This window comes from Erythrolamprus reginae, chromosome 5 (genome assembly GCF_031021105.1).
Source record: "Erythrolamprus reginae isolate rEryReg1 chromosome 5, rEryReg1.hap1, whole genome shotgun sequence".
In the NCBI taxonomy this organism is placed as follows: domain Eukaryota; kingdom Metazoa; phylum Chordata; class Lepidosauria; order Squamata; family Dipsadidae; genus Erythrolamprus; species Erythrolamprus reginae.
The window spans coordinates 89,573,071-89,597,537 of record NC_091954.1 but is presented as its reverse complement, the minus strand read 5'-3'; the positions used below and the strand labels follow the sequence as shown (position 1 = coordinate 89,597,537).

Below are 24,467 nucleotides of genomic sequence, written 5' to 3'. Positions count from 1 at the left end.
GATAATGTTGTAATTAAAAACAAGAAACAACATCTAATTACAATTGTCAGAGAAGTTGGGCGATGTTAAAACAATTCATGTTTTTTTTAAATCTATTTTAATCAGCTGAACTCTGAGGGAAGTCATGGGGTGATCGTATTTCTGTATAGCTTACTTTTCTCCAGGACATTTGAAAGGTAAAAATTTTTTTTACCTTTTTTAAATGTTTAAATTTAAGTAAAGCAACTATTTGCCTATCAATGTGTATACCTTAATATTCTGCAAATATTATTTATATTCATCGATAAAGAAAATGTTAGAAGATAAGTTGGTCCATATGCTATCAAATGTAAAAAGAAATTACATGGAATGATGCAAATTTATTTTATTTTATTTATTTGGTTGGATTTCTATGCCGCCCTTCTCCGCAGTTTACAGAAATGAGAGTAAAATACAATACAAAATATAGTAGAAGAAACTCAACCTAAAATTAATATTAAAACCCCAAGATATAAAAAAACCCAGGCATTCACAAATACAATGTTTGCAAAGTTATCATTTGTTGTTAGCCACCCCAAGTCTACGGAGAGGGGCGGCATAAAAGTCCAATCAATCAATCAATCAATCAATCAATCAATACTGATTATTACATCCTACAATGATATTTAACATTTTCTGTCCTATAGGCTTTGTCATAGGATAGTTGAAACAGGATTTTGTATAGATGGCAACTGTAAATGAAGTCTAGTTAATTAACTGAGGTTAATTAAGAGTTAAACTATAAGTGAAATCAATTCTGTAGCATTTTCCTTGTGTTTGGCTGAACAGGCTTCAAAGAGATCTCGACTTCACTACAACTCACCTGTTAGAATGTAGACATGGAGACATTAGCTGCAGACAAGTAAGTTTCTAAATGTGAACTTTATAGTCTTGGACTACGTTTCATAAAAATGAAAAAAATAATATGCTGCTATACTTTAATGTTTCCATTTACAGGGCAATGTTAGGTTTCAGGCTTTAGAGATTATAGCGAAGACAAAATCTGGCTGCTGGGATACAACCTGGCATTGGACCAGATTACTTACAGGACCATCTCCTGCCTCATGTATCTCAGCGGCCGGCCAGGTTCCATAGAGTTAGATTAGATTAGATTAGATTAGATTAGAGCCGCCCCGCAAACTCGGGGCGGCTCACAACAATAATAAAAAACAGCACAGTACATAATACCAAATCCAATGCCCACCAATCTAATTACAATTTAAAATTAGTAATCTCATAAAAACAGTATATATAAAAACAGGGACACAGTCAATCAATCAACAAAACAACATGGGCAAGGGGGAGGTGTTTTAGTTCCCCCATGCCTGATGGCAGAGGTGGGTCTTAAGGAGTTTTCGAAAGGCAGGGAGGGTGGGGGCAATCCTAATCTCAGGGGGGAGCTGGTTCCAGAGGGTCGGGGCCCCCATAGAGAAGGCTCTTCCCCTGGGTCCCGCCAGACAACATTGTTTAGTCGACGGGACCCGGAGAAGGCCAACTCTGTGGGACCTAACCGGTCGCTGGGATTCGTGCGGCAGGAGGCGGTCCCGAAGATATTCTGGTCTGGTGCCATGAAGGGCTTTATAGGTCATAACCAACACTTTGAATTGTGACCGGAAACTGATCGGCAACCAATGCAGACTGTGGAGTGTTGGAGTGATATGGGCATACTTGGAGAAGCCCATAATTGCTCTCGCAGCTGCATTCTGCACGATCGGAAGTTTCCGAACACTTTTCAAAGGTAGCCCCATGTAGAGAGCGTTACAGTAGTCAAGCCTCGAGGTGATGAGGGCATGAGTGACTGTGAGCAATGACTCCCGGTCCAAATAGGGCCGCAACTGGTGCACCAGGCGAACCTGGGCAAACGCCCCCCTCGCCACAGCTGAAAGGTGTTTTTCTAATGTGAGCTGTGGATCGAGGAGGACGCCCAAGTTGCGAACCCTCTCTGAGGGGGTCAACAATTCTCCCCCCAGGGTAATGGATGGACAGATGGAATTGTCCTTGGGAGGCAAGACCCACAGCCACTCCGTCTTGTCTGGGTTGAGTTTGAGTTTGTTGACACCCATCCAGGCCCCAACAGCCTCCAGGCACCGGCACATCACTTCCACTGCTTCGTTGACTGGACATGGGGTGGAGATGTATAACTAGGTATCATCGGCATATTGATGATACCTCACCCCATGTCCTTGGATGATCTCACCCAGCGGTTTCATGTAGATATTAAATAGCAGGGGGGAGAGGACCGACCTCTGAGGCACCCCACAAGGGAGAAACCTCGGGGTCGACCTCTGACCCCCCACTAACACCGACTGCGACCGACCGGAGAGGTAGGAGGAGAACCACTGAAGGACAGTGCCTCCCACTCCCAACCCCTCCAGCCGGCGCAGAAGGATACCATGGTCGATGGTATCGAAAGCCGCTGAGAGGTCAAGGAGCACCAGGACAGAGGACAAGCCCCTGTCCCGGGCCCGCCAGAGATCATCCATCAACGCGACCAAAGCAGTTTCCGTGCTGTAGCCAGGCCTGAATCCAGACTGCCTTCTCCAGGTCCTGTCAGCCAGGCAATGCTATGTCCGGGACCGCCTTCTGCCGCACTAATCCCAGTGACCGATTAGGTCCCACAGAGTTGGCCTTCTCCGGGTCCCATCGACGAAACAATGTCGTCTGGCAGGCCCCAGGGGGAGAGCCTTCTCTGTGGCGGCCTCGACCCTCTGGAATCAACTCCACCCGGAAATCAGGACTGCCCCCACCCTCCTCGCCTTTCGCAAACTCCTTAAAACCCACCTCAGCCGTCAGGCATGGGGGAATTGATTCCCCCGGGCCGTTCCATTTTACGTATGGTTTGTTTGGGATGTATGATTGTTTTTATATTAATGGGTTTTAAGCTGTTTTTAGTCATTATATTTGTACTGTATTTTGTCATTGTGAGTCTCCGGAGAGGGACGGCATACAAATCTAATAAATGAATGAATTAATGAATGAATGAATAAATAAATCTGGTGGGGCTTAGGGGAAGAGCCTTCTCTGTGGCAGCCCCAGCCCCCTCTAATCAGCTCCTCCGGAGATTTGTACTTCCCCCACCCTCCCAGCCTTTCATACAGCCTTAAAAACACACCTTTACCAACAGGTCTGGGGTCATTGGTTTAATTGATAGAAGTATGTTAGTATGAAGTGCAAATGATTGATTTTTAAATGAATCAGGGAGTTTAGAATGTGATAGCTTTTACATGTTTTTGGATTTGATGTTTTTAGTATTTTAAAAGTTAGATTTCTCACATGTTGTATTTGTCCTGTTGTAAGCTGCCCTGAGTCTCAGGAGAAGGCCAGCATAAAAATCTAATAAATAAGTAACAAATAAATAAAATATTTCCTGATGTCTTGCTAGCAGCTACAGCTGGCACCTTCAGAGGCAGGGTGGTTTGCCTAGCAGACCCCAGGCAACTGAGCAGCAATTTACTGAGTTCTTGTCTTTATAGTCAGGTGTCCTGATTCTTAATACTACCTAGAAGTGTAACATTGGTCCTTTCTCCCTTTAGGCACTTCTGAATATCATTTTAACTGGCAGGGCAAGTCCACATGTGTTCAATGGATGCCAAAAGCTTGACACGGAAGGCGGTGTGCAAAAAGTACTGTATGGAATTCTCTCCCGCAGTGATGTTGGCTACTTACGATGGAGCAAGGAAGAAGTAGAACAGAACAGAACTCTGCTGGTATGGGGGGCAAAGCATTCTGCTGACAAGTATTAGAAGAAGTTTTGCTCCCTTGATTAGCCAGACCTCAAAAGAAGGTCTTAAAATAGCATTGAGACATCATGGGCCAAAAAGAGTTAGAACAATGAGAAACAATAGCCAGCTTATAGAAAAATATAAAAATCATCTTTCTTGGTGAAATAAAAGATTGATCTAGTTTAGCCTTTTGTTCTGACAGGGGCCAAGCAGGTGTTAACAAGAAGCTCATAAGCAGATGTAAGTCCTGTAATCTCTTCTGCCAGTAACTGATAGTAATACTCAGCGATGGGCTATGAGCCGGGACGCTAAATTGCGCTCACTGCCGCGGCTCGTAAGTTCTTGCGGGACCAGCACGATTTTGCTGCTGCACCTGTGGTGGTAGCAAAATTGCACCTGTGTTTCAGTGAGGTTTTACCTGCGGCTCCATGCACAATTTTGCTACCTTCAGAGGTGCAGCAGCAAAATTGTGCTGGTCCCACAACAACTTATGAGCCGCGGTGGGGAGCGCAATTTAGCATTCCGGCTCACAGCCCATCGCTGGTAATACTGGATTATGTGTGCAAGATTTTCAGCCTCTGAGAGAAGACACACATATACATCCTACATCAGGCCCCAAATGGTCTCTCCGTCCCTCTTAAGCACCCTGCACCTCTACTGCATTACCTCTCCACTCATGGGCTGAAAATCCTGTTTAGATTTCAGCTCCTTCTCATCACTGGAAGCTGGCTGAAAGAGCTCCCTGACAAAGGCCAAACCAGGAACTGAAACCCTTCAACAGAAGGTTCCTTCGCTCATGTGGCTGGCTGAAAGTGCTCCTGCCAAATCCAAACAGACTTGGAAGCTGAAATTGTGGTCACCCCACTAAAAAAAGGGCATTGAAACTCTAGAGAAAATACAGAAAAGAGCAACCAGAATGACAAGGGGACTGGAAACCAAAACATATGAAGAGAGATTGCTGGAACGGCGCATGGATAGTTTAGCAAAAAGGAGACCCAGAGACGACATGATTGCAGTAGACAGATATTTGAGGGGTTGACACCGAGAAGAGAGGGTCACACTATTTTCCAGGGTACCAGAGGGCCAGACCAGGAGCAATGGATGGAAAAGAGAGATTCAACCTCGAAATAAGGAAGAACTTATTCCGATGGTAAGAGCGATCAACCAGTGGAATGGCCTGCCAGTGGAGGTTGTGAATGCCCCATTCAAGGAGGTTGTGAATGCCCCGACACATTCAAAAGTAAATTGGACTTCCATCTGGCTGGGGTGGTGTAGTTTCCTGCTTGAGCAGGAGGTTGGACTTGGATGACCTGCAAGGTCCCTTTTCAACTCTAATAAATAAATAAATCCTTCAGCAAGGAGTTTTCTGAGTCAAACCTCAGAGGCGAGAGGGATTCCTTTCGGCAGGCAGCAACAATTTGCAACCTTCCCTGCTGGTTTCCCCACTGACTTTCTGGGGAATCTGGCAAATTGCAAATGGCGATCACATGATCATGAGACACTTGGAAACCATCTGTAAGTTTGAACAGGTTGCTAAACACCTAAACTGTGATCATGTGATCATGAGTTGAAGGCACATCCTGTCTTTATCTGGAGAGATTCCAAGTAAGCAATCTGCTCACCTGTTCATTGGTCTTTACTCCAGTAATTGGCTCCACTTTAGCAGCAGAACTCTCTTAAATTTACCATAATCTTCCAGAAGTCATATTTCATGTATTTGTATAAATCTCTGCTTAGTATATGTTAGGTTGGTGATGTTGCCACAACTCATGGAAGATAATTTTATAATTCATGTATTTTTCTCTTTCATCATTCAGCTACACTGGATGATTCAAGCTATTTTTTGGACTGCCATAACTTTCACAGTCCACTTTAAAGAATTTTAGAAGACTTAAAGATCTTAGGGAATGATAGCTTCCTACACATGGCTAATTAAACATCCCTCAGAAGAATCCAGAATTGTTCTCAGGATGGTTGATATAAAGAACTATCACCACTTTTCACAGACAATGAATTTTATTTTACTTTTATGCCAGTTTAACCCTTTTAGATTGAAGTGTTTGCATTTTAAATTTAGAAATATGTAATTCTAAAAAATACCCCATGCAAATGCATTTTATTTCACTTGATGCATAACTACAACTTTTATACTACAGGTTGGAAGCATGTTGAAGACACCAAAATTGCCAATATGGCTATGCAACATAAATCAAACATACAGCATTCTCTTCAGCTTAAACAGGTTGTTATTGTCTGATTGGAAAATGGAACATCTTTTTGATTTATATTTTTATAAAGGAAAGCCCTCCCAAAAGAAAACTGTTCATCTAACAATAGGTAGGCATTTATATTCCTTTGAAAAGTATTAAAGGAAGATGCTTATTACTTTTTACCCACAAGTAATGCTTAAATCTATTTTCCTGTCTTTTCGGATCATTGTAAATCACATTTTAAAAGTGATATTGATTTAAATGCCTCTTTTAATTTTTAACTGTAAAGTGAAGAACCCCAGATTAAAAAGTATTCCTAAAAATTATTAGAAAATCAACCAAACTATAAACCAATTAAAATAAACAATCTAACACCTTAAAATTTGAAAGAAATAGTTTCTGGGGAAAATAGCATTGGGTCTCCTACCCAAGCAAGGAGTTGGACTAGAAGACCTCCAAGGTCCCTTCCAACTTTGTTGTTGTTGTTGTTGTTGTTGTTGTTGTTGTTATTATTATTATTATTATTATTATTATTATTATTATTATTAAATTCCAAAAGCATTGCCAATAAAGGTAAGGGAAATATTCCAATTGTTTCAAGCTTATAAGCCATTAAAATACTTACCTAGAGACCATATATGTCATCAGGGGGAGAGATCACTGAAATTAATGGCCTAATAAATGGAAATGTGTGAAGAAATTCCAACAATCTAATGAAGTAGAATGATAAATGCACAATTGCATTTTCATATTTCGAAATATTCTGTGATTCATAGACTTGGAAGAGGTCATTTAAGCTATTAACTCCAACTCCCTGATCAGTGCAATAATGCAAATTAAAGCCTCTTTTTCCTACCAAGCCTTTATTTGTATATCTCCCATGAAGGGAACCCAGTACAGTGGTACATCTACTTACGAACTTAATTTGTTCCGTGACCAAGTTCTGAAGTAGAAAAGTTTGTAATAAAAAGCAATTTTTCCCAAAGGAATCAACGTAAAAGCAAATAATGTGATTGGGGAAACCACAGGGGAGGGTGGAGGTCCTGTTTCCTCCCAGGAGATTCCTAGAAAAGCCCCACTGAGGCTTCTCCCCACCTTTTCCAATCCTGTTTCCTTCCAGGAGATTCCTAGAGAGGCCCTACAGAAGTTTCTCTCTGTCTTTTCCGGCCCTGTTTCCTCCCAGGAGATTCCTAGAGAGGCCCCATGGAGGCTTTTCCCTGCCTTTTCCGGTTACAGTTTCGGAGGCTCGGGTTTGTAAGTGAAAAATGGTTCTTGAGAAGAGGCAAAAAAATCTTGAACACCTGGTTCTTATCTAGAAAATTTCATAAGTAGAGACGTTTGTAGGTAGAAGTACCACTGTATATCTTTGCATAATTGGTTTCACTGCTGGGGATATGATTTTTTTCCTAACATTTAATTGATATCCGTCTTCTAATGTCTTCCATTTCACTTACTCTGGAAGTATACCGTTACATTTTGTGAGCTTTATTCTAAGAAACATTTCAAAAAGTGACTGAGGCTTATCTGAATTTCTAATTTCAATATATGACTATATTTATTTATTTATTTATTTATTCATTCATTCATTCATTCATTCATTCATTCATTCATTTATTACATTTGTATGCCGCCCCTCTCTGCAGATTCGGGGCGGCTCACAACAATAACAAGAACAATGTAAGAACAAATCTAATAATTTAAAAAACGCTAAAACCCCATTATTAAAAGCAAACATACACACAAACATACCATATATAAACTGTATAGGCCCGGGGGAGATGTCTCAGTTCCCCCATGCCTGACAGCAGAGATGGGTCTTAAGAGCTTTACAAAAGGCAAGGAGGGTGGGGGCAGTTCTAATCTCCGTGGGGAGCTGGTTCCAAAGGGTCGGGGCCGCCACAGAGAAGGCTCTTCTCCTGGGTCCCGCCAAACGACATTGTTTAGTCGACGGGACCCGGAGAAGGCCAACTCTGTGGGACCTAACCGGTCGTTGGGATTCGTGCGGCAGAAGGCGGTTCCGGAGGTATTCTGTTCCGATGCCATGAAGGGCTTTATAGGTCATAACCAAAACTTTGAATTGTGACCGGAAACTGCAGACTGCGGAGTGTTGGTGTAACATGGGCATACCTGAATTAATGCTAAAATGAACTCAAGATCTGTTTTGCCTGAAACAGAGTAAATGCATGTTTGCTGTTCTCTTCTCAGATACACATTCTCATCACTGGGAAGAAAACCATTGTGTGGATGACAGGGATCCCAACAAAAGAGTGCCATCTCTGGAAATGGCTATTCGAACTAAATGGGAAGGAGCCGCCATTAGCTGGAATGGTACAACTCCTTTCTTCTAATCCTCCTAATAGTGACTGGAGGAGATGGTCTTCCTTAAAGGTGCTGCCCACATGAACCTTGAAATGAAAGTGAGAAGAAGGAACACAGCATATTGCTAATTTTAAAAGCTGCTATTGTGAATTAACTAACTAATTAATTAATTATATTTATATGCTTCCCAACTCCAGCAGAACTCTGGGTATCTCAATGTATTGATGTATTTGATGTATTGATTAGTATAAATATAAATAAATAAACAAATAAACAAACAATGGATGGTAGCAAGATGAATATTTGTCTGTACAGTCCTAATTTAGCGATCACAATTAGGATCAGCGATTGGTTGTAAAGTTAGTTCTTAATTATCATGGCAACTGCAAATGGTTGCTAAACAAAGATTACCTGTAATTGAAATATAATTGATATGAGGTAACTGAAAATGGACATTAGCTTCTTGAATAGAGAGAATGGTTAAAATCATGGAAATAGTATTATCCCTCATGAATAATAATAATAATAATAATAATAATAATAATAATAATAATAATAATAATATTTGTAATTTTCTGTAGCGTCAGGCACAAAACCTACTTCTATTTTGAAGGTTTACTTATGGGATAGAAAACATCATTAATAAAAATAGTAGTCAATGTATGAATCTCAGTTTGGTTGAATGACAAGTCCAACCAGACCTAATCAACATGCTCAATGGGCCCATACTTGAACTGCAGCTTATTGATATCTCACTGATTATCCAGTTATGTGTTCAGAAGTTCAGTATAAGCAGAATTTATTTTCTTCAAATTAATGCTATCTCAGCATCAACCAGTAATGTGAAAGGCACACCGCACACATATTATATCATGGGAACAACATTAACCCAGATTTTGTTTAGGCATCATGTCAAGATTGCTCTTGGTTAGTAAAGACCTAAATAGAGATAATATCAATTATAATTTGGAGAAATGGCAGAATTAAGTCAAATAACTAAGATATTCTCCACCCTCACTCCGATTTTGAAAAGTGATACTTATCTTTTTAACAAATTATTATTTTACATGCTGTTTTTCAAGCAAATGAATAAAGTTGCCCAATATAATATCCTTGAGGGCTTTGAGTCTAACAGGCTTTGACTATGCTTTTATTCTCCAATTGCCTTTTCTCAAAATTAGGATTTAGAAAGAAGCTGGGTTCTACCTATAACTTTTGTGTTTTTCACCACTGTTTCTAGCTTGACTTTTTTTTGTACCTCTAAAATAATTAAAGATAAAAACAAAACAAAATATTTGTAGTGTTTGTTATTGGTAGAACTAGGAAACCATGGTCTAGAAGTCCTTAATTTATTCTTAGACAATTTTTCAATTTGTGCTGAGATTTCAATGGGGCCTTGACTTTGTTTTAGTCTTTTTTCTCAAAATAACTGATCCTTATATTATTATCTATGTTAAGCATTCATGCTTCCATTAATAGATGGGTGGACACATGAATTTGTTACTAAAATAAAAGTTGGTTTAGATCAAAGGTATCTTTAGAAGTGGTAAAATTAAGGGTAAGAATGTAATCAACAGGATTAATATGGGAAATGGGAATTTGGAATCATACCTTTTTAACAAGGAAATATTAAAGTTGAGAGACACTCTAGATAGGTTATTGGATAAAAGGATAAACATATTAAGATTTTTTTTCTGCAAAAATAGTGACAATAACAACATTTATAGCAAATCAGTAGCAAAAACAGCAAACTAAGAGTAAACAAAGGTATTAATATATATTAAAATAAAAAGCTTTTGAAAGAGAGTAAATTTGAAAGAAAGTAAATTCACAAGAATGTATTTGTGTGTTTCAGTCAGTTTGTATTTTCATAGAGGAATTCTGCATCAAATAATTTAAAGAAGCCAAACAATTGTGTTAAACTGAAATATTTTTCCATAAGCAATTTCAATGTTTCAGTATACTGATTTCAAATAGGAGAAACCAGCATGGAATAACAGAAACAATATAAAAATGAATTACTTGCAATCCACAATGGTAAGATTATATTAGGTAAATTAGCGTTATTGGAAGCTTTAAAATATAATATTAAAAGCTTTGAAAATAAACATAATTCAATAACCATAAAATGTTCAGCGTATTGAACATATAATTTATTCTTAAGAATCAGAAAGAAAAAGAGTGTGCAAAACTCAGAAAAATGAATCTACAGCTTGCATGCCCCTACTATTTGTTAATATTCCTCCTTTCTCACTCATATCAAACAAAAAAATCTGTGGTGGCAGTGAGAACAAGGCTATTAGACTGAGAATATTCTCAGTTCTGATATAATCCAGAAGATGGCACTCAGAACTACATAGGAACCCTTTGAGTCAATGACATTCATTGCAACATCACTGTTGCAAAGTATGAACTTTGTGCACCAACTAGTCATGAACCATCCAAAAGCATTGTGAAAAAAATCTTGTATCATATTGTATAACAAGTTAAAATTAATTAATAATAGTCTTGCTGGTGGGATTCTGATAAAAAGATGAGTAATCCCTAGTGAGTAGTTGAGTAATCTTGTCACCCTAGTGCCTTCAAGATGTGTTAGATTTTAAATCTCAGAATCCTTCATCTACAGAGAATATGTTTGTTTGAAAAGACAACCAACACATCTGGAGACACCAATTTGCGTAAGGCTAACAATTTTTTAGCACATCTACAATTCTCTCAATATATTAATGAGTATTCAAAATTGATAGATTTTGGACTCTTCTGTTTTCTCCACCTCAATGTTTTCCATCTTTCCAACTTTTTTATATTTAAAATCAATAGTAGGTTTTCATGTAGTTCATAGGCCTGATAAGCAATGCCTTTCTTAGGGCAAAGAAAACATTGAAATGTTATATCTCTATTTTTCCATCCAAAATTGCAAAATGACACAGAGGTTTTTTCCCTCTTAAATTATCTTTGCATAATGAAGACTTTTGGAAACTCAAAAGCTTTAGTTTTTAGCTAAAAAGCTTTTAGCTAAAGCTTTTGAGTTTCCAAAGGTCTTCATTATGCAAACTTAGTTTGAAAAAGGGGGGGGGGGAATTATCACTTTTGGACAGATAAATAGAAATCCACCAGACATTAAAATGGCATACTTATTAAATACAGAATAGTATTCAACTGAATTGGATCTTTTCAACATTTTGGGGGAATAAAAGTAAAATACTGCTAGATTCCACATCTTAGTTCCTCCTTTAAATAACAACCTGTTTCCAACCATTGGTGAAATCAAGAGAAATGAGCTATCTTCCTATTTATCTGACAATAAACAGCTGGCCAATTCAGTGTATGTTTGTCCGCTAAAAATAATTCAGATGCCTTAGCATCTCGTCTTCATCCATACTTGGGATACGAAAGTGTGCTGTTACTGTTGGATTGCACTATATCAGTGTTTCCCAACCTTGGCAACTTGAAGATATCTGGACTTCAACTCCCAGAATTCCCCAGCCAGCAAATGCTGGCTGGGGAATTCTGGGAGTTGAAGTCCAGATATCTTCAAGTTGCCAAGGTTGGGAAACACTGCACTATACTTACATAGGTCTGACACCATTTTGGATTTTTTGAATGTTGGCTTATAATTTATTTCCAAATGTTACCTGATGTAAGGGTTATGTGATATCCTGTAGACATATAAACAATATAACTGAACAAATAAGCTCAAGCCTCATTCTTGTTTCATGTTATTACTTAAAGAAGCACCCAGCTGGACCCCTTTAATTCAGAAACTAGTTGTTTCTCTTAGTTGCAGTCAATTTCTCTTTACTGGATAGAAAATTCAGCTCACTCCCACTTCAACTGCTTCAATATAGTACAACTTGAGAATGGAAATCCTTGTTCCAGGTCTTTGATAACCTTTCTACAGTTTGGTGTTTAGCTCTCTGGCCAGTCTAAAACATTTAATGTACTCTTCTCCATTCTTTTGCAGACTTGTTTGTGTGTCGGAGATCTTGTTGCATGACCCATTTGCATGACTCGCATTTCAGCCTTCAACACCCGATGAGCCGGTTTTACAATATTCTGCTGTAGAACTCTCAAAGCAAAGCAAAATTGATACTGCGAGTATTTTATCCACTTTTATTGTACAGAACTATCCTGGGGAAAATCCAAAGAACCACTAAATAGTAAAAGGAATAGCACTTAGATTTATATACTGCTTCATAGTGGTTTATAGCACTCTCTAAGGCAGGGCTGTCATCATGTCACCACGGCAGTGTCACATGACATATCAGATTTTTTTTTGCCCTTTGCTAAACCAGGCAAGATTGTGGCCAGTGCATGATGTGGGTTGGGAGTTTGACAGCCCCTCTCTAAGGGGTTTACAGAATTGGCATATTGACGCCCCAAAAAATCTGTTTCCTCATTTTACCGACCTCAGAAGGACGGACATTGAGTCAACCTTGAGCCAGTGACAATTGAAGTCCTGGCTGTGAGCTGAATACTGTAATACTGCAGGCCAACCAGGGGTGGGCAGCAGGCTAGATGGGGTGGAACGCAGTTCCACCGGTGAAAATGAAGCTGTGTGCCCAGCTCCAGCTGACCATCCTCCCCTTCCATCCTCCTCCTCTTCCTCGGAAATAATAATAATAATAATAATAATAATAATAATAATAATAATAATTTATTAGATTTGTATGCCGCCCCTCTCCGAAGACTCGGAGCAGCAGCAGGGAGACCAGCACTGGCAGGTCTTGCAGGGGGCCCATTTCCTCACCCCTCTTTTCTCAACAGCTGATCAGCACCCATTCACCTAGCTATCCAGCTTGAGGCATGGGGTGACCCAGGAAGGAGAGCGTAGGAAACATTAAGCAAATTGTCACACCAGAGAGCGACAATGATGAGGTTGTAAGGACTTAACAGTTCATTTGAACGATGATGAGCATTCAAGCCTCTCTCACGTGATCACATGGCCGACAAACCACTCCTACCCAGTCACATGACCATCAAGCCACACCCACAAAATAAGCCACACCCACAATGTGGCAGTAAAAAATTTGGCTGCCCATTACTGAGTCCAACCAGTGCACCAGCACACAATTCTTAGTCTTTGCTGTAATCCTGTGCTCATTTGGATTTTTGCAGCACAGACCATATAGTCATAAATCAAGGGAACCTTTAAAAAAAATTTAATTCATGAATGGAAATATTCTAAGATCTGTATTGACTTAGGAATCTATTGCCCTTTAGGCAGGGAAGAGGACTGACAGATTTTTTCCACCATGAGAAATCACTTGAAGAATTCCTGTATTGTAAGATTTATTCAATAGGCTAAGTTTCTTGTCCCTGCAATTTCATGGGCCTTTGGTTTTCCTGCTTAGAAATTCTGAGAAAGTTAAGTCCATAACAACTGAAGAGCATCAAACTCAACAAGCCCAGCAGCACTTTTCTAGTGTTTTAATCAAAGGGATCTTCCTTACCTACTTTGTAATCTTCAACTGACCTGTAATTTTCTAAGTGTGCTCTATTGCATTATTCTCAAGTTTGCTCAATAAAGAACAAGACTGTTACTATGGTCATTTGGAATGGGGTCAAAATATCAGATAGCAAAATGCATATATTCATCCCATCTTTCAAAATATGCATTAAAGTATTACTCATTATAAAGTGGAATTTTGCATTATATGATACAGTTGTAAGAAATGTATGTGTTCCTGTACTATAATTTACTTTTTCAAGCAAACTTTTTACATATACTTTACAGAGTTGCAGTTGGCCAACATTATTATTTTTTGTCTTTAAATGTATCCCTAGATACTATTCTAAAATTGTTTTGCAATTGTCCGTTATTTTTTGCCTACGTGTAAACTTCCAGGTGGTATTCTAAAATGCATTCTTTGTTTCCAAGGTCCAGAGGAGAAAGAAAAAATAAACAGAAGCAGATGCACATTTTGGCAAGTTATTGCTTTTCCATCAGGGGATGCTATATCTGGGAATATAATGAATTACAAAAACCATCTTCTTTTCTATTTGTTATCTTGAGGTTTCCTAATAATGACAAGCTGTTATGTATATTTTAAAATCTTTCTGTTCTGCAAAATGCTCAGAACATCTGAAGTTGATCTCTTCTTTTATAATGGATAACTAAAGATTTACATTGGTGTTATGCTAACACTGGTGCAGGCAGTTGCTGGATAAGACATTCCGGAAATGAGCTATCATCATATTCAATGCTCCAAGTATCATTATTGAAAAGTATGTGTAAGCTCAAATTTGTGTTTGTTTGGGTGGATGTGTAACACACATATATGTCCTTTTGTGGACACATAACTTGTGTGTGTGTATGTATGTATGTATTTTTTAAAAAAATTATTTATCAAAATGGATGAGCAGTATGGTCGGGCGGTAGGGAAAGCAAGTAGGATGCTTGGCTGCATAGCTAGAGGTATAACAAGCAGGAAGAGGGAGATTGTGATCCCGCTATATAGAGTGCTGGTGAGACCACATTTGGAATACTGTGTTCAGTTCTGGAGACCTCACCTACAAAAAGATATTGACAAAATTGAACGGGTCCAAAGATGGGCTACAAGAATGGTGGAAGGTCTTAAGCATAAAACGTATCAGGAAAGACTTAATGAACTTAATCTGTATAGTCTGGAGGACAGAAGGAAAAGGGGGGACATGATCAAAACATTTAAATATGTTAAAGGGTTAAATAAGGTTCAGGAGGGAAGTGTTTTTAATAGGAAAGTGAACACAAGAACAAGGGGACACAATCTGAAGTTAGTTGGGGGAAAGATCAAAAGCAAAATGAGAAAATATTATTTTACTGAAAGAGTAGTAGATCCTTAGAGCAAACTTCCAGCAGACATGGTTGGTAAGTCAACAGTAACTGAATTTAAACATACCTGGGATAAACATATATCCATCCTAAGATAAAATACAGGAAATAGTATAAGGACAAACTAGATGGATCATGAGGTCTTTTTCTGCCGTCAGTCTTCTATGTTTCTACCACATATACTGTACCTGTGCATTTTGTTTTTCTTGCCTAAATGTAGATCCTTACTTTTTTCACCATTGATGCCAAATTTGTCAGTTATAAGTGAGCTATGTGGCAGAAATGTAAGATAATAGCAGCACATCATTTTCTTATTCTGTCAAGATTATGCTATAATTCTTTACTTGTACAACCAAGAAAGTATCACCCACATATAGAAAGATCACCTTGAGGTTTTCAGAAATATGATATGATAAATATTCACAGGAACAAAACACCACACTAAGGATGATAATCTTATTGGTGTGGGAAATGAGCTGTTACAATTCTGATAGCAATTTCTAGCTTGCAACAATGTATTGTGCATTAGCCAGGAACTTCTGATTCTGATGTAATATTTGAAGTTTGGCATGATAACATATTTTAAATCACCCAAAAGAAAGAAAAGGAAAGAAAAGAAAAGAAATAGTGTAACAAAATATTCCATAGACTGTTTCTTGTAAATAACTCTCTCTGGCAGAGAGAATGAAACACACAACTTCAAACGTAAAAACCTGTGATAAGAGTGTGTGATAAAAATGGTTTCTCTTTTTTATGCGACCCTACGGATTACAGCAACATACGAGAAAGTTGTGGTAATGGCCAATTGACGCTCTACAACTTGACAGTGCCAAAAACAAGAAGGAAAATGCAGCAGTTCTCACCAGAATATCACACGTCATTGGCAGATACACGTAGGGCATATGTCCCTAAAGTGTAGTACAAATCCATTGCAGTAAATAGATGCTATGGAATCTGCTTCCAATGCAATAAGATACAATTTTCAGCCATGATAACCCTGATTTCTCAATTACAGTTGCATCTACCATTATAACTAAATAGCTTCGAAATGGTTCTTCTATACATAAATGGAGGAACCATTTAAAAGCTATTTAGTTATAAGTATTTAGTACGTAATATGGAGTAATTAAGTTCATTTTTCAAATTATTTTGACTGTTTTCGACAATTATTACTTTCTTTGTGACTTTCTACTGATTACAATGTCTGGAATCCTGTTTGGTACATCACGGTAAAATGCTAATCATTATAACTAAGGGAAAACATTTCTAACCTTCAAAATGCATTGAAATGTTCAAACACGTACAGTACATGCATACCCATAAAATATACAGTAGTAGCTATTTCCAGCTTGTCTAGTCTTTTCAGTCATTCAGATCAATACCCTTGCCCAAAGAATATATTGTGGAGAATATTCCACTTCTGGAGAAAGGTTGGAGTAACCTGAGCAAGCAAATCAAAATATATTCAGACATGACAGAAGACAAAATTATTAAATGTCTCCAGAAAGTAAGATAGTTTAAGATGAGTTGATGATCATACAATTGTGCTGCCTCATTTCCAGAATTATAAAATGGGCTTTGAAGATATTAGGCAATTCTTAAACTGTTCCTGCTTAGTGCCCCCAGATGAACTGGAGACTGACTGGAGAAAAATGTTTCTGATCTTTAAACACTAGAGAGGGAAGGTGTTTATTTCATATTGTGATTTAGCATGGACCTCATTGGACAAAGGGGAATATTGTCCAATGAGGTCCATGCTAAATCACAATCTGAATCACAACCTTCCCTGTCTAGTGTTTAAAGATCAGAAACATATATTTGCCCCTTACAGACCTCTTAGAAAAAGGGGAGAGGTCAATATTAGATAATTTAAGTTTGAAGATTTTGGGGTTAGGAGAAGAAACAACAGAGTCAGATAGTGAGTTCCAGGCATTGATCACTCTGTTGCTGAAGTCATATTTTCTGCAGTTAAGCTTGGAGAGATTTACATTTAGTCTGTATCTATAACGTGCTCTTGTGTTGTTTTTGTTGAAGGTGAGGTAGTCACTAACAGGAAGGACATTATGGTGTATGATTTTATGAACAACAGTTAAATCAGTTCAGAGGCAACGTAGTTGTAAATTGTCTAACTGTAGTGTTTGAAGTCTGGAGGAGTAAGGTAGTTTGTTTCTAAAGGAGGAGTGAAGGACTTTTCTTGTGAAGTATTTCTGGACTCTCTCAATTGTGTCAATGTCAGTTATGCAATGTGGGTTCCATACAGGTGAGCTGTATTCAATTATAAGTCTGATGAATGTTTTGTATGTTCTGGTTAACAGTTCAGTGTTTCTGGAGAAGCAGCTACATAAGATTAGGTTTGTAACTCTTAGTGCTTTTTTGGCAATGTCGTTACAGTGAGCTCTGGCACTTAGGTCATTGCTCCATGAGGGAAATTGCACTCCCTTTCAGTCCCAAAACCCTCCACAAACAAAACCAATATAACAATATTTGATTCTACCAGAGACATGAAATATCCATATCAATATTTTTTTAATGTATGGATATGAATCCCACTTACCAGTATTCCCACCACCATTATAGTTCATACACAGGAACAAAACCTGGTGGCCGGTTTCATATTTAAATTCAGTTCATGTTACAACTATTTTCATTTGATTCATTGACTGTGCCGGTATACATGCAACCCCCTAATGAGTGATCGGTGACTTTGGTAGCCAAGATTAGGATAATGTGCAAATGCAGGAGAAAAGAGGCTTGCTTTATTTTCCTCATGCTAATGCCCCTTTCTCTTCACTTTTTTTCACCAACTGAAGCCAGAACTCTGCCTTCATATTTCATGCTACTCTTGAATAACCAAAGCACATGTGGTCTCCTAGTTTGGATTCAATGTGATGTGCTAATTGCTAATTCCTCCAGGAATATCAACCCTATTGCACACTTTAGAGTCATCGGCAAATAGGCAAACCTTCCCTACCAAACCTTCCCCTATGTCACTCACAAACATATTAAAAAGAATAGGACCCAGAACAGACCCTTGTGGCATACTAGCGGTGTGCAGTTCTGTGTTAGCAAATACTTCAAAAGAAAAGGATTTAGGGGTAGTGATTTCTGACAGTCTCAAAATGGGTGAACAGTGCAGTCAGGCGGTAGGGAAAGCAAGTAGGATGCTTGGCTGCATAGCTAGAGGTATAACAAGCAGGAAGAGGGAGATTATGATCCCGCTATATAGAATGCTGGTGAGACCACATTTGGAATACTGTGTTCAGTTCTGGAAACCTCACCTACAAAAAGATATTGAAAAAATTGAACGGGTCCAAAGACGGGCTACAAGAATGGTGGAAGGTCTTAAGCATAAAACGTATCAGGAAAGACTTAATGAACTCAATCTGTATAGTCTGGAGGACAGAAGGAAAAGGGGGGACATGATCGAAACATTTAAATAAGGTAAAGGGTTAAATAAGGTCCAGGAGGGAAGTACTTTTAATAGGAAAGTGAACACAAGAACAAGGCGACACAATCTGAAGTTAGTTGGGGGAAAGATCAAACACAACATGAGAAAATATTATTTTACTGAAAGTAGTAGATCCTTGGAACAAACTTCCAGCAGACGTGGTTGGTAAATCCACAGTAACTGAATTTAAACATGCCTGGGATAAACATATATCCATTATAAGATAAAATACAGGAAATAGTATAAGGGCAGACTAGATGGACCATGAGGTCTTTTTCTGCCATCAGTCTTCTATGTTTCTATGTTTCTATTTATAATGTTCATATTATGGATTTTATTGTTGTACTGTCTGGCAATATTTTACAGGGAATATATTATGATGGGGAGTGCAAGGGACAGTCTCAGTTCTTTGTTTCATTGGGCTGATTGCTTGAATAGTCCTTGGGTGTTTAGTTTCTATGTATGATGATTTTGTTTTATCATTGGCAACAAAAAATAAATATGTACTATGAATGTACTATGAAGGAAGAATTTATACTGTAATCTCTTATACATGCCTAATCAGATTTAAACCCCATTAAGTTTAATCATACTTTGTTTGGAGCAAGTAAATACAATAGTGGAATCTAGCCCATCCTTCTTATCTATGCCTAATGAATACAATGTTTAGGAAAATGGTGTGAAAATACTCAATACAGAAAGAATCGGAGCTTTTCCACACTCTGGTTGCTTATCTAGCATGCCATTTCCATTGCTCAATCACAATTCTCTACATCTCCTAGCTAGAAGTAGAAAACCATTGGAAATTGGGAAATAGTCCTTTCAACTAAGCAATCAACACATCTTCCAACAGTATTTGCAAGAGAGCACTTCGCTGCATCCATCCAAGAAGTGAAAAGAAAATTTTGCACCCTACCAACCTCACCCTATTTCAGTAGACACAACATTAAAAATGGAGGGAGTTTTTTGCCACCACTTCTTAGATAACGAATCAGCATTATATAAGCAAAAAATGAACCCAAGAAAACCTACCTGGTGTCTTGATGATGTGTCTCCATATTTCAGATGTTCAGCATAATGCCATCGTGTTCCTGCATGAAAGTTCAGTCTGAAGCAGTTTACTGATCTGCTCATCTATTATTTTGCCATTCGTGCTAAATTCACAAGCAGTGTACCAGTGTGAAGTAGTCCCTTAAGACTACTTCAATTAAATTTGATGAAGTCAAAGACCATCTAAATTTAACAACAACAAAACTGGCTCATAGCTAGAATCACAGATGAATCACATAATCACAAGAAGTCAAGAAATCTTGATCAGTGGAACTGTGCACTGCAGACTAAAAAAAATAACAACTGAACTCATTCACAAAAATGTAATGAATTTTGTATCTGAAGAACAAAGTCATCTGGAAATCCAGCTTCTGTTTGTAACATTTCTTGGTGACTTACTGATACTTGCGTTGATTATGCTGATGGGGTGATAAGAACATTCTTTCAGAAGGATGCTGCTCTACACTGTTTCTGATTACAGTAGTCCCTCACTATACCGCGCTTCACCTACTGCGGCTTCACTTCATCGCGGGTTTCTGAGGAAGTCGATCGGCAGATTTAAACAGCCCGCCAAACTCGATCGGCAGGTTTTTCAAAAAAAAATATATCTAAAATTGTAAATACTGTATTTAAATACTGTATCTAAAATAAATACTGTGTGGGAAGGCTTTATAAACACTTAAAACAATGAAAACTTACCAAACAATTACAATATAAATACTTAAATAAGTACTATCAGTCGATAAATTCCCCATCGCGGATTTCACCTATCGCGGCCAAGTCTGGAACGTAACACCAGCGATAGGTGAGGGACTACTGTACTGAAAATAAATCTTGAAATATTTGATTGCACATTACACATCATTATCAATTGAATAATAAGAGGGAATATGACATTTTAACATACCGTACTTTTAAAAAATAACTCTCTTTTCCAAACATACTGAGGTTCCTGGGAATAGTTGTTCAAGTATAACGTTTAAAGGGCTATTATATATGCCTGATATTTTCTTCCAGAATATACATTTATGAATGTTTGTATGTTTTATATGTATGTATGTATGTATGTATGTATTGATTGATTGATTGATTGATTGATTGATTGGATTTATATGCCGCCCCTTTAATTTGTGGTATTCTTTTTTGGCTGGAAGCAGATTGCTTCTACGGTTATTTTTTATTTTACATCTTCTTTATGGAGATGTGCTTTTTTTTCCTAGAAAGTTTTTTGACACCAGTGACTATTTTGCTGTCCATTTATTTGTTTGTTTCCCAATCTTTTGTATATTTGAATGCCCTTGTCCAATAATACCTGATTAGAGTCTTAGAAATCAAGTTTAGTGAAATTGTCTTATGGTATAACTTATCTGTTCAAGACACTTACATTCTACTTTTCTGTGCCAGCTCAAAGGCACAATGGTGGAGAAGGACAATCTTCCTTAATTTTATCACAACAATCCCAGGAGGAAGGAGATTGGGCTGAGATCGATTGGCCCCAAACTGCTCAGAGAATTCCACGGCTGACTGGGAACGCTGACTTAACATGGGAATCCTGCCTTGTTGAACAGCTGCTTGAGCTAATGTTGTTCATGCTACCCTCCCACAAATTGCATATCTCCAACTATGTGGATTGTACTTTCCAGCAGGGCCACTGGTGATAATGCTGAAAGAAATATAGGTCTTTAAGCACATGCCGAATAAAAATACTAAATACATAGCTGCTACACTATCCAGGGTGCATTGCTAGTCCATATTTCCAGACAGTTCGTGGTTTCAAACACAGCTGTTTAAATCCGTGCTACAGATAAACTCTGGAATCATTTTCATCAGCAATATGTGTTTTATCAAAGAGTTGAAGCCTTCATAAATGCAGGAAGTTGATAGAGTTAGTGGACCTGTACACCATTATTATTGGTAGAAAATGTAACTCATTTACTATTGCTACTTATCTCAATTGCACATAATTGTATTTGGGGGAGGGTATTATTTTGTGATCAGGTCAGGGGTGGGTTCCACTTACCTTCGCCACTGGTTCGCATGGTGATGTTTTGCACAAGCACGCCTGCTCCACTAACAAACACACGGGCATTCCCTCATGCAATTTGGCTTCCGCTCATGCTTAGTAGCTGGAATCAGCCCAAAACAGCTGTGGAGCTGATCAGCTGTGCTTCGGGAAAAAGAATAAAGGTCAGTTTAAACCCGGAGGCAGGTGGGAGAGCCCTTTTACAAGCAGCAGAACAGGAAAAATCTTAAAAACAATAACAAAATAACAAAAAAGTCCAAAAAAGATGGCGATGCCCACAGATCAGGTCAAGGTTGTTGTTTTTTCATCTGTTAGTAAACCTTTCAACTTTCTGGTGTGCTGGAAAGATTAGCAACCAGTTTGCAAATGTGTGTGTGTGGGGAGTTTCTTAAAGTAAAATTGTGAAATCACTACACCGGAGACTGCTTCTGGATTAACACATTTATTTCGGAAGACATAACATAGACTAGATCTCTCCAACAATCAACTCCCAACAAGGGCAACGGCTAATCTGTTGCCCTATTTATACCTTTTCTTAACGCGGGAACTTTTTCTGCCAACAGTTTATTTTTGGCGGCAATCTAAACCTAGCCACGTCTTAACCAATCAGTGATTTTCTCTTTATTTCTTTTAAACGAACATAACAAAAATAATGCATTTTAATAAACCCATTTTTGGGAAGATACAGTGAACTGAAGACAACTTCACTAAATCAGAGCTGACAAACACAGCAAAGACCAAGCAACAGGTGAAAGTGAATGAGAGATTGTCCACTTGTTGCTCTGGATATCACAAGAAGACAGCAAGTCAGCAATATTATACAGGTTTGAGAGCCAAAAGAACCAAGAATAGTAATCTTACTTACAACTACAGCAAATTTTTTCAAAGGACACTAAGTTCAGAAAACTCACTTTCTAATCACTTTTGGAAATTGCCTATTAACCATCTTAAAGCTATCAGAGTTTTTTAAAAAATCACTGTTTATCTTTAAAATAAAAATAATTTTTAGCCTGATAGCTTAAATATGCGGAGTAAACAGAGGAAAAGCTGTTTAGCTTTTTGAGCAAAAAAAGTGATAAATGGGTCAAAGATTCAGAAAAGTTTGAAATGCTGACTTATATTATTATTATTATAAGATAATGGTTCTTTCCACCCCCATTCTTCTCTCTTACTCTGAGCTTATTTTATTAGATTTTACTATTGTAATTAATTATATTATATTCAAAAATAAACCTATTTTATTATTTGTGCTTCCCCTCTCAAGATAACAGGAAACCATGTTGATTTCTTGGACACTCTGATTAAAATAGATCTGGAATCGAGAAAAGACTGTTTCGGGATGACATGTGGTTTCAAGACTACATACGTATACCTCTAATGGAAAACAGATGTTGCCATGTGTGCCAAGACCAATACAATCAGACTGAGCTGAATTTATCTAACCTCAGTCTTGATTCTGGGGAAGCAAAATAAGATCATCCTGTTACATCAGCATGGCAAGAAAGCTTTCAGCAGGTGCTTAGGGATGTTATGTCAGGCATAATGTGTTAAAACTATGTCTTCAGAGAAGGGCAGCATACAAATCTAATAAATAATATTAATATTAATAATAATAATAATAATAGGAAGAAGAAGAAGAAGAAGAAGAAGAAGAAGAAGAAGAAGAAGAAGAAGAAGGAAGGAAGGAAGGAAGGAAGGAAGGAAGGAAGGAAGGAAGGAAGGAAGGAAGGAAGGATGTTGCTCTACAGCAGTGTTTCTCCATTATTTTCTGTAACGCCTCCCCCCCACTGGAAGAAATAAATATTTTGCACTACCCCAACTCTCTGCTGTGATGATTATTTGAAATATTCAGCACATTTTTGCTGGAAAAGAACCTCAAGTGGCTTATCAGAGTGATTGGGGTGTAATGTGTTTAAATGACGCCTTAATTTATTTGGCTTCATGCTGTCCGCTGCTAACATTTTTAGTCACAGTCAACATACCAGTCTTTCTTCATCTCCCACCATAGTTGCAGTGAAGCCAAGCACTGCATGTGTTTCATCACATTTCCTCGTCTTAGCTTTCAAGAGACTTACATTTATCTCATTATCTCCATCTCTCTCCTTCTTTCTTTTCATCCCTGTTAAATATTTTTCCACGGTGTCTCTTAAAGTTTTGTTATATGCACTTCATATCTCCTACTCTGTGCTGTGTGCTATTATTTGGTGCAAAAAAAGTCCCTAATCTCTGCAGCAAAAAAAGCACATTCCCCGGGGTCATGTCCCCCCTGCCATCACTCCATGCCCCCCATGGGGGCCCACCCCACTATTTAAAAAACACTGCTCTACAGAGAAGAGCAACAGGGGACTGGAGGCTAAAACATATGAAGAACAGTTGCAGGAACTGGGTATGTCTAATTTAATGAAAAGAAGGACCAGGGGAGACATGATAGCAGTGTTCAAATATCTCAGGGGTTGCCACAAAGAACAGGGAGTCAAACTATTTACCAAAGCACCTGAAGGTGGAACAAGAAGCAATGGATGGAAACTAAACAAGGAGAGAAGTAACTTAGAACTAAGAAGAAATTTCCTGACAGCTAGAACAATTAATCAGTGGAACAGCTTGCCTACAGAAGTTGTGAATTCTCCAACATTGGAAGTTTTTAAGATGTTGGATAACCATTTGTCTGAAGTAGTGTAGGGCTTCCTCCCTAAGCAGGGGGTTGGACTAGAACAGTGTTTCCCAACCTTGGCAACTTGAAGATATTTGTACTTCAACTCCCAGAATTCCCCAGCCAGCGAATGCCCTACGAGACTAGACTTTCAATCCTGAGCCTAGAAAGCCTAGAACTAAGACGCCTTAAACAAGATCTTAGTATTGCCCA

General features: G+C 38.3%; 1 protein-coding gene across 14 annotated transcripts in view; it reads left to right on the top strand.

Moving 5' to 3' along the window:
• Window positions 1-15,702, top strand: part of MINDY4B (MINDY family member 4B) — a 46,397-nt gene extending 30,695 nt beyond the window's left edge. For 5 of the 14 annotated variants that reach the window (XM_070754112.1, XM_070754108.1, XM_070754106.1 and 2 more), the window contains 6 exons: window positions 106-176; window positions 808-880; window positions 3,552-3,725; window positions 5,897-6,077; window positions 8,156-8,278; window positions 12,234-12,860. In XM_070754112.1, coding sequence (XP_070610213.1) covers window positions 106-176; window positions 808-880; window positions 3,552-3,725; window positions 5,897-6,077; window positions 8,156-8,278; window positions 12,234-12,334 — 723 coding nt within the window. In that variant the 3' untranslated portion in view covers window positions 12,335-12,860. Of the gene's footprint in view, window positions 1-105; window positions 177-807; window positions 881-3,551; window positions 3,726-5,896; window positions 6,078-8,155; window positions 8,551-12,233; window positions 12,861-14,150 lie in introns of those variants that run through there. The other 9 variants (XM_070754114.1, XM_070754110.1, XM_070754118.1 and 6 more) reach the window with 6 other exon arrangements.
• Window positions 15,703-24,467: the final 8,765 nt, after the last annotated feature.